Genomic DNA, 15618 nt, shown 5'->3' with positions numbered 1-15618 from the left:
CTGCATCTGACATCCTGACTTTTCTATTTTTTCTCATAGTTTTTTACTCTCTTTACTTTTGCTTCAAGCTGTCCAAGCCCCCCCTCTGCCAGCACCATCTGGATATTTTTACACAAAAAGAGAGTGAGAGTCAGAGAGAGGGGGAGAGAGAGAGATGCTAAATTTGATAGCAGGGCATACATTCACACAGACAAATCCAGGGTTACCTGTTGCTGTGCGGGGCCATTTGAAGATCTGCATTTTCGTACAACAAGGAGGCCTATTCTCAAAGGGACTTATGCTCGAACATCTTGTTACCACCCCCGTCTTCCTCACCTTCTCCTCGCTCTCTCCTCTTTGTTTAGGAGAAGCAAGAGAGTGGTAGAAAAGTTGGGGCCAGAGAAGAGAGAGAGAAAAACAGGGGGAGGGAAAATAAATCCTTATTAACTTATAAGCTAGTTAATGCTGCGGTACTCTCAAGCTTCAACTCAAATTAGAATTTCCGTCATTTACATATCAATTTAATTTCCTGCCCATCCCCTCTGTCTACCCCCTTCATCAAAATATGCATTTTCTGGCCTCCACAATCAACCTGTAGAACACATTTTCTCTAGGCTATGAGCACTGATACGCACATACACACACACAGACACACACACACAGACACACACACACACACATGCAGGCAGACATGCCACATACAGGTGAATAAAGACACACACGCTCACATACACACACATACTCAGAAACACAGGCAGATAGATATGCACAGGCAGACATACATGCCAAACCCATGGATGTCATCGGTCCACCTACACACATACACACACAGACACACAAACACACAAACATCCATACATGTACACGTACACGTACACATACACACATGCAGCCACACACACACACACACACACACACACACACACACACACACACACACACACACACACACACACACACACACACACACACACACACACACACACACACACACACACACACAAGTACATGTACACGTACACGCATACAAACAAACACACACACAAACTCAGTAGTGAGGTGTGTTGGGGGCAGGGAGCCGGCTCCTGTGCTCCCGGTCCCTGTTGTAGCTGTGTCAGGATTGAACCAGCGATCAGAGCAATGGAGGATAGGCTGTCGCTCCACATAGGCCCCCATACACAGCCTCCCCTATAATTACACCCTCTCCTTTGCCTCCGCTTCCTCCTGCTCCTCCTGCTCCTCTCCTGCTGAAGGAAAAGCCCACCTGTGAACCCCGCTGGGTGTTTGTGTTAATGTGTGTGCGTGCGTGTGTCTGTGCGAGTTTGGTGCGTGTGTGTGTGTGTCATATGCAGAAGGCCTGATTGACTGACACATCATAAAGAGGCTTTTTATGAAATGTGAGCCGGGGCCCCATGAATTACACTCTAAGCCCCCGCCATTTTCTATATCCTCACCCAGCAGAAAAAAACCACACCTGTGTGTGTGTGTGTGTGCGTGTACACATGGATAGGAAAGGGAAGGGGCGGGGGGAGGTGGGGGCACCAGGGACTGTGAGCATAATTTCTTATTCATGTCTGTGCGGTTGTGTGTGCGTGTATGACCGTGCGCGTGTCCTATCCAATCAAAACATCTGTGTGTCGAGCGCGCACCACACTGGGGGTCCAACATCTGGCTGCTTCGATGCGTACCTGTAGGGGATCTCGTTAACTCTCTCTTTGGACCCTTAACCGTTTCATTATGGACGTGCCCTGGACTCCCTTTGAATATGATGAAATATTCAGGCCAGGCTAAAAAGTGTGACAGAGCGAGAGGGAGAGAGAGACACAGAGAGAGCGAGGCAGGCCTCTGGTGAGAAACTAGGTTTAAGGCCCCGTCGATTTAAGTCAATTCCATGTGTGACCTTGAGTGTGAGGAAGTCAAGAGGTACCAGACTTTGGGCCATAGAGACGCTTTTTCATTCATGCTGTTTTCATGCTGTTTCAAATATACAGTAAGAGAGCGAGGGAGACGGAGAGTAAGAGAGAGAGGGAGAGAGTGAGGAGATCTGGGACTTGTGGTAATGGAAGGAGTGTGACTTGAGTTCTGACCCGTGGCGCGTCAAGCGTGGGGGAATGTTCTTTATCCTTGTGAATATTCGCCCACCAGGTTCATGTTCACATTCCCAGATTGTATCAGCCTTTCTTTTTTCATTTCACATTCCTACTTTGAGTGGATATCTTATCGGATATATTTCGAGAGAATATAATCATAGTCGGTGTAAGCGGTTATGAAATCCCTTTTAAGCATTGATATGGGTAAAAATGGATTCTAGTAAATATAAAATGGCTAAGTCAAAAGTAAATCTGTGATTCAATAGTGAGTTCCCAACCCTGTTATTCATGACTGAAACAGAGCAATTCTGCCACTTTGAGTTCAGGCTTCAGAAGTATCTGACGTAAGGTAAAGGAAGTGTTTCTGTTCAGTTTCTTCAAATACTTTTCATACCAATGAGTATGAAATAATTGAAACTCATTTATGATCATTAATGTGTATAATGTGGTATAATTTTTTTTGTCACAGAATTATATAGTATTTTATATTTCATCAATGCCCATTGTTATGAGCTAGTGTAATTAACATTAAATCACAACTAACACTTCACTTTCACTTTCACTTTCTGACTTATTACAAGGCCATAATTGGATCACGCTGGCTGGTGACCCAGAATATACAATCGGGCCGAGAGATTGGAGCCAGAGAAATGCCCTTTTTATGTGCTGTCTCATTAATTGACCATTATAAAGCCCAGCCCAATGGATGCTTTGAAGTGTGTAATAAGTAGATTAATACCTTGGTTCTGTCGTGCGACCGCGGCCGGTCTGCTGATGTGTCTTAACACCGCACTACCATACTGTACTGCCATCCACTTCTTTGCACTACACTGATTTATCACAGACCAGTTGAGCGTGTCAGTAATGTAAATCTCCGGGCCTGTACCTTGCTCCCCTAGAAGCTCATTATTTGTCACAAGCATGTGTTGTTGTTGTTGTTGTTGCAGATGAGCAACGAGATGATCCGCCTGTGCTGCCGGAGCCTCTCTCTGGACCGGATGTTCCAGGGCCACGTGGCCTCCAGCAAGCAGAACCTACGGGACTGCATCGAGTGCTGCGTGGCCTGGAAGGACATATACCTGCAGGCCGCACGGATACACCACAGGTGGGACCACGCTCGCTTATATAGCTTACTTTTACATTTAGGGCATTTAGAAGACGCGTTTATCCAAAACGACTGGCAATAAGTACATTGATGAGAAGAAAGGGAAACAACAATATATTGCTGTCGGTACAGTAAGGATGTTCATAGAACCAAGTGACAAGCACTAACAATCACTAGGTTAACCCGTGCCCTGTATCCAACAAAGCTTGCTAGGATAATATGCTTAACTAACTATAACTAAGTATGACATACAATAAGTACGTACATTAAGTGCAAGGACATACAACATACAATAAGTGTTTAGGAGGGGTGGGAGGGGTGGGAGGGGTGGACTATGCAGTGTGTAGGAGAACTTTGAACAAGTGAGTCACGAACACAATAGGGACATTCAGAGTGCTTTATATGGGCTAGAATCATGTCTTAAAGTTCCCATCCATGGGAACCATAGGCCATCATTTCAAACTACAGTTGCTGATCTGGTGTAGCTATCTGTTGTGCTCAAGAAGGGGATTACTAATGCCAGAGTAGTATACATATACTCACACAAACAGACTCCTTGTCTTCATAGCCATCGTGTACATGCACATCGACACTTCAACTCTTCTATCCAAACTGCAAACTCTATACACAGGTGGGCTAATACACCAATCTTGTCCCCACTCTTCACGGGGCATCAACAGTTACACACAGGGGCAAAACGACTACCCTTTTGTACCTGCACATCAACCCTGTTCATCTGCACCCAGTAAACACTGGCACTGACTATCGTGTCTTAGCCACCTACTCTTTTGAAACCGATGTGACGGCTGACTTCCCCTCTAAACGCCAGCACGGCGTAGCGGGTGGAGGGTAGTGACAGGAGAGGTTAGGCGCGGCTTCGTCTTCAAAGCGGCAGGGAATGAGTGACACGATGAACAGGGAGTCACCACACCACCACCACCAGCACCAGCACCACCACATCTTACTAGGATGTCGCAGCCCACTGCCTGACATGACATCATCCTCTCTGCTTTCACTACCTCAGAAGCGTTGTGCCCAGGCGCCACGTGAATTTCAGTGACATTTCAACAGCTGACGAGGCGGAGGAGATGCTTACTGAATTCATGAAAGGCATGGTTTAATAAACATGCACATGGAATAGAGAGAGGGGGGAGAGCGGGCAAGAAAATGAAGACAGAGCAATAGAGTTCAAAAGAGAGAGAGGCAGAGGTGTGCACAATAGAAAGGTGCCGGGAATGAGGTTCCAGGGGCACTTTGTTTATTTCCTTCAGGTGTCAGTCAATCTGTTAGTTGGGGCTTTCCTGAACTGGTGAGTTTCACTTCATTACCCTGATTGCTCTGAGAGAGACCTGAGAGGCCCCAGTGTTTTCACACACACACACACACACACACACACACACACACACACACACACACACACACACACACACACACACACACACACACACACACACACACACACACACACACACACACACACACACACACACACACACACACACAAAAACACAAAAACACACACATACACAAAAACACACATACATCCAGGCACGTACAGACGCGTAAACGCACACACGCACAAGCTTCTGGGCTCTCCGACACTCCTCCAGGCCTTTTGCCGTCTGCACGGGCAATCGACCTCATCCGACCAATTAAAAGGAGCGCTTAGTTCCCGATCAATGGCGATGGGGTTGGAAGGCAGGGCAGTGTGAGGACAGGGGGAGGGGGGGAAGGGTCTTGCCTGATATGTTCTTTGGGCATTTCTTTCCAGACTCCCTCAGTCTGACCCTCCGCACCACCAGCAGTGGAAACGCTGGTGGACGCTAAATGCACAAAAAGTGACTTTTAAGTTCATTCATTTTAAATGACAGAAGTCGTGACGGCAATCTCACTCTCTCTCTGTCTCTGTCTCTCTCTGTCTCTCTCTCTCTCTCTCTCTCTCTCTCTCTCTCTCTCTCTCTCTCTCTCTCTCTCTCTCTCTCTCTCTCTCTCTCTCTCTCTCTCCCTCTCTCTCTCTCTCTCTCTCTCTCTCTCTCTCTCTCTCTTATTGTTGGCCTTGCGAATGCATGTTTGTCACTGTGCCTTCTGCCCCAGTGTTTGCAGGCACATAGTCTATTGTTGTAACACGGGCAGATAATGCACTCCTCAACAGTGTGGTGCTTTGGGCTCTCTGTAAAGCTTATCTCTTATGAAACAACGCTGCACCGCTGATGAACACTGCGCTCTGTCATACTGCAATTGGAAAAGGCCCCACACCGCTAGCCTCCTGGGATTGTTATGTTAAAATCACATTACGCTATTGATTGGTTTGGTCTGATGAATGTGGCTCTGCGACGCATCCCTTGAACTAAGTAAGTTAGTTTCTACTATTGACAATCTGATTGTGTGTGTGAGTGTGTGCGCTCGAGCGTGCACGCCTGCATACGTGCGGGTGTGTTTGTGCGTAGTTGTGTGCGTGTGCGCTTAAGCATGCGCTCGCGCCTGTGTACGTGCGTGTGTGTTGTGTGCCTTGCACTAAACGGCTACCATGGTAAAATAGTCTACAGTGATACTTTGACACAGAGAGAGAGAGAGAGAGAGAGAGAGAGAGACAGAGACAGAGAGACAGAGAGACAGAGAGACAGAGAGAATGAGAGAATGAGCGAGAGAGAGAGAATGAGTGACAGGGACACGTATAGAAAGAGAGACGATTAGAGCACAACACATTCAGATCAGGCACGTTCCTACCTGTTCCCCTCATTGATGGAGAATCCAGGGGGCCTTGTGCATGTGGGAAGGAATTGTGCATGTGTGTATTGCAATGTTTTAGAATGTGTGTGTTTGTGTAAGAGTATCTTTGTGGTTTTGAGTGTATCAGATGTGCATGGTGTCTGCCTAGTTGGGTGGGTGTGTTTGTGTAAGAATATCTGTGTGGGTGTGGGTATCAGATTTGGCGATGTGTGTGTTTGTGTGTGGGTGGGTGGGTGAGTGTGTGTGTGTTTGTGGCTATGCGATGTGTGGGCTGCGGATGGGGGGGGGTGTAAAGTAAAGAGACGTTGATTTGTTTTCTCCCCTTCAGATATCACACCACTGAGGTTGTCACCCACACAGCCAATATCTCAGGCTGCCCACAGGACGGGTTCAACCACAGGGCAGGGGGAGAGGGGGAGAGGGGGAGAGGGGGAGGCAGGGGGGAGGGCAGAGGAGGAGAGGATAGGTGGCTGGGTTAACCAACTAGTGGGCTCAGGGACGAAACTCTAATATTGGCCCGCATTCATTCCTCAACCCCTTCCCTCAGTCATGTGTCAGAGAGGGGGGGGCTGTGTGTGTGTGTGTGTGTGTGTGTGTGTGTGTGTGTGTGTGTGTGTGTGTGTGTGTGTGTGTGTGTGTGTGTGTGTGTGTGTGTGTGTGTGTGTGTGTGTGTGTGTGTGTGTGTGCTAGTGTTTGACCCTCAACCAAAAGGTTGTGGGTTCAATCCTTCAATCCCTCTCCTCTTCTCCCTGATCCCCGTAAGGCAGTTTGATGGACATGGTCTCCTCGATGACCCTTATAGCGATACACATTAATTAGTTTGTGGCAAGTTGATTAAACTCTACATTTGTGCGAGGAATCTGCCCCGTGTCAACACGCAACCAGATCTGCATTTATTTATCTTTCCACGGCTCTATTGAAACCAAAAGTCCCAAGGCCATATGGGAACATCCCCATCATTGCAATTCAGCGTTGTGCTTAGATTGGTAAATTCCATTCAGACCAAATAGTATTTAATTAAAATGCCGCAAAAATACATGTGCTGCAAAGCATGTGTTTTGTCCAGTGCGGGCTGTAGCATTGCTGACGAGTCAAGGGCACCCAACAATGTAAGTGGCCTTCATTTCGTTATGTTTTTACCGTTTCTACTCTCCCTATGTGATGAACCCAGGCACAACAAAGAAAATACAAAAAAAGTAAGGGGGCAATAGGATGGAGAAATAACAGGATGACAGAAATGGTTGAGGTACAATCAAGGAACAAATAAATAAAAAGTGAATAAAAAGTAAGAAGCGTGAATGAATTGGGGGTTTAACTTTCAATCCGAGCGAAAGACTGTCTAAAATAGGCTGATGTAGCGAGTACACCGGGGAAACCAGAGCCAGCCAACACTCGTCGCTGGTGCCGCTGCTGACGCGCGCTTACTCTGAAAGGGCGGAAGTAGAGCGGGGGGTGGGGACTAGGTGCCATGAGACGAGATGTCAGCCGTAACATTGCTGACTGCTTGGAAATCCATTTATCAGAAGGCCCAAGGATTTCACCATCTCATGAAGCCCCCCCCCGCCGGCCATGCTCTAACTTTTTCTCGTTCTCTTGACTCGGCCGTGTTGGGTATCAACCAGGGGATTTCGGGCTTCTCTGTGGCTAATGGAATGAGCCAGAGTATAAAAGACACAAATGGAAAAAGCCGGCTGGTAAAAGTGACGTTTGCAGCACCGTGGGAGTCGCACCGTAGCAAAACCCTGGCGTTTTCGCGGCATAACTCACACAGCATTTAAAGGTCCTTTTACTGTTCCCCCATTCAGCTGTGTTGCATTATATTGCTGCCCATGGTATAGCTTAAACGGTTGTTTCAGTTGTAGGTGACGTAGCACAGTGCATTAGCGAAAGTTGTCTGCTCCAATATGTCAATGAGTGATGTGTGTGTGTGTGTGTGTGTGTGTGTGTGTGTGTGTGTGTGTGTGTGTGTGTGTGTGTCTCGTGTCTGACAGCCTGTTCTCTGGTACAGGTTTTGCACAGAAGGTTGAGATTGAGATTAAAATAGCATCTGCTTTTCAACCAGGCGCTTCAACCAACTTCCTCATTAAACCGTACATAAAGTTTCTCACTCTCTCCCTCGTACTTGGCTCTGTCTGTCCTTATGTCTCTCTCTCACCTCACCTGACCTCCCATGTCATCTCCTCCTCCTCTCCCGCAGTCCATAGGCTCTGTGCACTAGAACCCGGAAGTCAACAGACGGTGTCGGCATTCTAGTTTCCGGTCTACTTACTGACCCAGTCCATAGCGTGAACATGTCTGGCTTTTCTAGATGTCTCCAAGACCTACCGACAATAAATGTTAACGATGTTCACCGCATTGTTGGTGCTAGTTCCCTTGCCCCTACAAGCAAGCGGGAAAAAGGATTTAAGCTCTATATTTCGAGTTATTTGCGTAACTTTGAGGGTAGGTGACAGACTACCGGCTTTTTAGTGAACATTTGTTAGCGACAACATTTTCTGTATTTAAAACACTTAACTGTCCGTTGTTGTACTAACTGTACCGACGTGTGTCCATTTTTTAGTGTCTAGCAAAGATAAGGGAACATCGGAGGTGATTATCAGAGCATTGTGCCACAGGTCCATGAAGAAATCAGAGAAGCCTCACAGCTTGAGTGTATGTTAAAGCTAGCGATAAACCAACCGTTATAAACAAACCGTTATACGCCTGTTTCTTTTATAACAGTGTCCGTGGGGGGATTTAGCTGAGGTCATATGTTTAATCAAATAATCAATACAAACATGTATAATTAAAAAAACAGCACAAATGTATACACAAGCGCACTTTCCTCGTCAGCCACCACAACACGCAGAAAGCTCCAGCCGAGAGCGCCCACCACGGCCCCAACGCAGTGCAGGCACGCGAGCCGCACACAGACACAAACACACCAGCTTCACATTGCCTCAAACTCCACAAATGTCTCTTTTTGTATAGCACTGTAGTGCTCACGGTCAACACACACTGTACTAGTAGCACTGTACTCATGGTCTAAGACCATCGGAACGGGTAGCTCAGGCTCTTCGGGGTCGGAGCAAGGCTCGGGACTCGCCGGTCTCTCTCTTCGCTCCCACACACCAGCCCGTGTTACCGGCTGGAAGCTGAGCACAACGGTACACAGCAGTGTTGGTTTGATCCGCCTTCATTCCGTTGAATCTTGTGAAGTCTTCTAACATTAAATTTCCGTTGTTTGGTTGGGTTTTCCATCTTTTTACTATTTATAGTTGCCGTGGTAACTGATACGGGAAGTAGACCGGAAACTAGTATGCCGACACCCGGCGACACCGGAAGTTCGCTTCTAGAGTTGTGCACAGAGCCTATTCCCTCTTGTTTGCCATTGCTCTGTTCGTCTCTCGCGATCCGCCAAATAGAACAGTGTGCAAAACTGACCGGCCCAGGGAGGAACATATAGACATACTCACCACAGAACGATCAGGGTGAAAGCTTCACTGAACGATCACCATGAATCACAGAGAAAAATGAGAGAGAGCTCGTCTGGCCTCCATCTACACCTTAATGGTTAGAAACTTGATGCCAGTGTATGTGTGTATGTCAATGCCGGAATTTAAGTGTGTGTGCTATTGAGTGTGCGATTGTGTACGTGAAATGGGTTCCCAACACCAAATTGAATATTAAATGCAGATTGTTTCTGATAGACAGCATGGCTACGTGCGTGTGTGTGGTTTGTTGTGTGTGTCCATAGATGCTCGTCTTTAGGTCAGAGCGAGCGAGTGATACCGTTATCCATCTTGGGGAATAAACATGTTGCGTAACCGCAGCTCAGTGACACATGATGAATGTGTCCTACTAGCGGCCTCTTCTATTCGCTCTTGTCCTCCTTTTCTCTCCACTTTTGTTCTTTCGTGTCTTTCATCTCCATCCCTTGCCTCTCATTTTCAGCCTTTTTTTTCCGCTCCTCTTTTGCGGGCGAATCTTTTTTTTCTCCGAGAGCGCGTTCATCGTCTGATTTGCTCATTCCCTCATTTACACGCGTGGGCACACATACAACAGGGTGACCGAGGGAGAGAGTGAGATGTATAGAGAGAGGGGTACAGTGAGGTATAGCGGGAGAGAGAGATGAGGATAGCAAGGGAGTGAGAGATGTATAAAGAAAGATGTATAGGGAGAGAGAGAGAGAGAGAGAGAGAGGGAGAGAGGGAGAGAGGGAGACAGAGAGAGGGATGTATCTAGAGGGACGGATATGGAGAGAGCAAGTGAGGGAGAGAGCTGTATCTCAGCCTTTATTTAATCATTGGCCATATTACAGGGGGGATATCTTTCTAGACAAAGCCAGAGTAGGCGGTAAGCCAGTGGGGGGGCAGGGAGGCATGAAGTAGGAGGATGGGCGGAGGGGGGGGATTGGGGGTACAAATCAAGACATCTTCCTCTCTGTCATCGCTCCGGAAAGCCGAGGCGTCGGGCCCCCTTCTGACTGAGATGAATGAATTTAATATATCTTCCCCCTCTGAAGCCCAGATGACCCCCGATACCCTGCTCTGTCTCCACACCGCCGCGAGGTCCTCTCTCTCTCCCGCTCTCTCTGTCTCCCCCTCTCTCTTCTTTATCCCCCCCTCACCCTGTGAGGTTGACCGAGGCAGGGCCATGGAGGGATTGACGCCGCCAGCGACTCATTTGTTTGGTGGACGCCGCTCATATCTCTGGCTCTGCTGTATAGAATCCGTCCTTGCCGCTCTGCAGCACTTTGGGGGTCCCGCGATAGAGTCCCTTTTCTTGGTAGTTTGAGTATTTTTGTTTGTGCGGCTGTATCCGTTGGTCACGGCAAGAGACGCACGCCCGTCCTATGGCTGGCTGACAGGGAGGGAGTCACTTCTAAGAGCCTAACGGGTGTCATTCTGCTGTAGGGGCGAGGCAACGGCAATGCATTATGGGTACACACTCAGTACCCACAATTGGTCTTTGCAGTGACACATTTCATTTTGCGACAATGCTTGGGTTTTTTCATTGAGGAAGGCCTGGACATAATATAAACAATGTTGGACTAACTGGAGCGATTCTGTTTGTGATTGTGAAACGATGTGTGTACGCATCAGGGCTGTGAGCAAATTTTATTAGGTGGCTGCACTGGTGCTAACAAGCTCCAGATTCAAGTAGAGCGAATAAAAATTTGGTATCACTAGGCACTAAGTAGCACTTGTGTTTAACGGTGGACAGTAAAACACAACTTGAGAAATAAACCACCGCCACTCCTTATTGTTTGGCCTTGAAAGTTTAGATGAGTGAGGCCAATTAATAATAATGATTAATAATAATAACCCTTATAATAACAATAATTATAATGAAATAAATAACTATAAATAACAAAAGAGGGACAGACAAAAGATTACCAAAATATAATTGGACATAAGGGAGAAACACAATGTTGAATTCAGGACAACAATATAGAGGACAAATGGAGTATCAGCAAGGTGCATGTCAGGTTACAATATCTAAATGTCATGTTCGTGTTTAACACAATAATAATACATATTTTGTGTAATTCTTTAATTGAATTCCTTTAAAAATATGTAGTCGCACAAAGCATTGGGACACTTTAATCCGCCTTAGAGGAGTGCTGCTGCCCTCCTCGTCGTCTGGGCAGGTATACACCGCTAGACACACAGGACTCATTCCCGCAATCTGGTCTTTAGTTCACCGCGTCACATCGCTAATTCAGGGCGATAATATCGGTTGAAGTGAGAGTGAAATCTGAACGCAGATCTGGCCACAGCTTTCGCATTAAAGTGTCAAGTCTGGAGGTCAGGCCTGTGTTCCTATCTGGTGCATCCGATCACAAACGTCATTGTGGGATCGTTGAAACAACTAGGAGTTGACGTCAGATGCTATGGCAACAAATGATTGTTGTCATCATTCTGGCTGGGTAATGCAACATTATTCACGAGCGAAAAGTACCCTTTCAGTTTGGTTTTAGGTCTGAATGGTTCAGTATTGTTGCATCTATGCAAGCTGTTCACAGTGGTGTTCTGTTAACGCGATCGCCAGGAAATGTAGTTTATTAGTATTTGCATTGGAACCGGCAATAGACCTTTGGAAATACTTTTCCCATGAAGCAATGCTCCAATAAGGGGCGGTTAGATCTCATGGCAAGGGTAGTAATGTTTTTTTCTCTGAATATAGAGATATATCATGCATATGATAGCAGCGCATTCCTATGGCACACAAGCCCTTTGCATAGTGGACGTGCAGGTGAGGTCCAACAGTATATCCTCAGATGAACATTTCCCTCTCTCCTCCTGCCTGTATCAGCTCCTCAGCCTCCAGGCCAGAGCCCACTAGAGGAAGACCGAGCGCCAGTGCTCACCTCTCCACACAGACCCGCCGTCCCAACGCCAACCTCTTTTAAGCCCGACTTAATTAGCCTCCAAATTGGATGGATTTACGCTTATCCAGACCCCCCAAAATGTCCTTTTATTAGCTGTTCATTCCCCGGAGGTCGGGCGGTGCTGATCCAATTACACTGACTTAGATGGTCTCACGGCTTGCCTCCACCGCCGATGAGAGTCTGCATGTATTGGCTGTGAGTTCACACCGCAGAGACACCGGGATTAAAACAGAAGGGGAAGGAGAGGGCAGTACACGAGGAGGACCTCACGTACACACACGGCGATAGACACTGGCCTATCAATACTCTTTTTCTGACGTTCAAAAGAAACGGGAGAACATACACCGGCAGAAAAGTTTATTTTCAAATAAAACTGCTTTCTCATGGTCCACTGATGAACACACACACACACACCAGCCCAGATAGGAGATGTCCTCCTGCTAACGCAGTTTGAATTAAATTGGTTTAATTGCCTTGGATGTTACAATCACAATCCCAGCACATTCTTTGGAAAAACAACTCCATCCGGTCACAGACCGAGTCGGTAATGAGCGGATAATGATTACGATGTAGAAGGTGGTCATCAGTACTGCTCTCTGTAGTGGAGTACTAAACCAGGGCCCTCCGTGTCTTCACATCCTGAACAGAGACTTACCATTCCTTATTCACAGCGTCGTCATTAGGCGGACGTAATTTGTCATTTTCTGTCCCAGACCCCACTCTCAAGCAAGTTAACTATTTTCACTGTCACCGTTTGAATCCTAATCGTCGGGGGAGAAGAAATGAATGATTCCAAGTTTTGGGGTTTTTAATAGCTTAATTTGAGAGCAGCGAGAATTCCCAGGATGCAACACGAGAACGACTGATTGGTATAGATGGGACGCGTTTGGCAAAAAAAATAAAGATCCTCTCATGCAACAGAGTGTGCAGTGACGCATTGTGAAACACAATCAAAACACACACAATCCCCTGGTTCCTTAGCAAAACTGCGGCTCTACGCTACACTTGAGTGGGCCTGCCCGTGCTTCTGTGACCACTTGTGAATGAGCGTATGCATGGGGGCTCCACTCTGTTTGTGTGTGTGTGTGTGTGTGTGTGTGTGTGTGTGTGTGTGTGTGTGTGTGTGTGTGTGTGTGTGTGTGTGTGTGTGTGTGTGTGTGTGTGTGTGTGTGTGTGTGTGTGTGTGTGTGTGTGTGTGTGTCAGCGTGTGTGTTTGATATGTCGATATATCTTTATATTTATATACACAGTATATACAGTATATATATATATATATATGTAGGTGTGTGAAAACGGGTGGAAGTGTATGTATGTGTATGTATGTGCGCACGTGCGAATACATGTGCGTGAATACATGTGCGCTAGAGTGTGGTTAATTTCCGCTCGACCGGAGGGAACGGCCACTAAAAGTATCATTGAAGTGATGAATGAGACGCTCGGTACCGCCATCGCTGTTTAATCTGAGTCATAGGAGGAACAGAGCCAGCGCCGGTTCAAACCACTTCTCCTCTTTCATCTGCTGAGAGCGAGACATGGGGAGGGAGAGAGACATGGAGACACAGAGAGCGAGAGAGAGAGAGAGAGGGTGTATGGGGTCACATATGCAACCGTCTAGTGTTTCTGGGTCTTTTATTCTGGCACATCCCCCCCAAGCCCGTAGGCCCTGACAATACTTAACTTTGCATGTCTCCTCTCCAGGGGAGTTATTCGATATGCGTTAACACACATGGATGTTTGGGTGTGGGAGTTTGAATACGGATTGTACTGTCTATACTGACAAACGTTATATGTACGTCTCATTCCTGTATATCCAATCCTTTGGGAAATCATTGTTCTGAATCTGAATATTTACATAGCAATGGGATGTTAGATGATTTTATTACATCTATTATTATAGTCAATGACACCATTCCAAGGTCTGTTACAGCTCGTTACAGCCTGTGACTATGGATGCTCCAACCATAGATTTAGATGTTTTTTAGTTATGTATATTTTCTTTTTGTTATATTTAGTGTCCGATTATAGTTTTTTTTGTAAGTATCCGTGTAATAAGCTGGATAATGTACAGCCAGCGCGTCGGGGTCCTACATCACCCTGTCAGGGTTTGCAATTAAAGGATAATGACCGGCTTACTGTGTATTATCCCTTAGAAATGACTCCCACAATCTGTAATATTTTAATTAGCAGATGATCTGTGAGTGAGTCCGTTTTGTGAGTGGAAATACATTTTCAGTGACACTCAGGGAAAGCGTCCCACCTTGACGTAGACACTCAACTGTATCCAGATGAGCTGAAGTGATATGATTATTCTATTATGTACGCTGTATTCCATTACTTCAGAAGAGGGCCACTTAGGGGTAGGCACTGCCTGTAAAACCAACTTTATTGACTCTGAGCCACTCTGCATTACGACTACTTACCACCGTATGGCTTTATGTAGAAATGTATTGTGGGGGGGGGCGGATTGCAATACACTTCCGGACATTTTTTATTGAGTTGTCAGTCTGCAAGGTGACTGCACCAGTGGCAGTTCAAAGTGTGTTTTCCCCCGGCTCATTCGTCCCCATGTAATCACGGCAGGCCGCCCTTACTTTGGTAAGGAGAAACAATATGTAGTAGTCGTAGTAGTTGCTGTAGCACATGTAGGTCATGATCCTATTTGCAATTAGAGCAATGGAGACGGAAACAAACTAAATCCCCCAGGAGCTCTCCCACAGGAACACGCAGTCCTGTTGTTTTTATTGTAGTCATAGTACTTTTTTTCATCAGTTAAGTACTATCGCTCTTTACTTTTCCAAGGTCACCTCCTCCTTCTCCTTCTCTTTTGCTGTGTTGCCTCCCCCCCCGCGCCCCCCACCCCTGCTTGGCCTCATGTTTCCCGCCTCAAGCCCCAAACTCTTAAGCACAGTAGATGGGGGATTACCCTGTTTTTTCCCGGACAGGCGGGGATGGGAGTTTGGAGTCTGGAAAGAAACTTGAAGAGCGACCCGGGCCTCAAATAGCCCCCAAAACTCAGACACATGCAATTATGACAATGACAGATCCTTCCCACCCCTGATCCCTCCACCTGTGTGGATAGCTGTTCTCCAATGTGGCTGCTGTCTGTTTTGATTGTCTGTTGGTATTTCTGGCAGTTGGAGAGGCAAAATGTGTTATGAGTTATGATCAGTCCAAGAAGATTGTTTGAATTTATTTAGGCGTTGCCCAACCCCATCAACTATTGTTGTTTTTCTTTCTTTCTCCTTCTATCAACCGCTCTCTCTGCTTCTCTTATTGTCATGTTCTGGTTGATTATTGCCCTGTTGAATCATTTCACCGAGATGTCGTCATAGGAAAAAGGA

General features: G+C 46.6%; 1 protein-coding gene across 1 annotated transcript in view; it reads left to right on the top strand.

The window, feature by feature from the left end:
- dnah2 (dynein, axonemal, heavy chain 2) overlaps nucleotides 1-15618 on the top strand; it is a 212076-nt gene that overhangs the window by 39717 nt on the left and 156741 nt on the right. Inside the window, 1 exon segment of the mRNA XM_060035906.1 lies at nucleotides 3017-3174. Within this exon segment, the coding sequence (XP_059891889.1) occupies nucleotides 3017-3174 (158 nt within the window).

The sequence above is a fragment of the Gadus macrocephalus genome, chromosome 17 (genome assembly GCF_031168955.1).
Source record: "Gadus macrocephalus chromosome 17, ASM3116895v1".
Classification (NCBI taxonomy): Eukaryota; Metazoa; Chordata; class Actinopteri; order Gadiformes; family Gadidae; genus Gadus; species Gadus macrocephalus.
The sequence above is the reverse complement of the archived record's forward strand: the minus strand, read 5'-3'. Positions and strand labels throughout refer to the sequence as shown.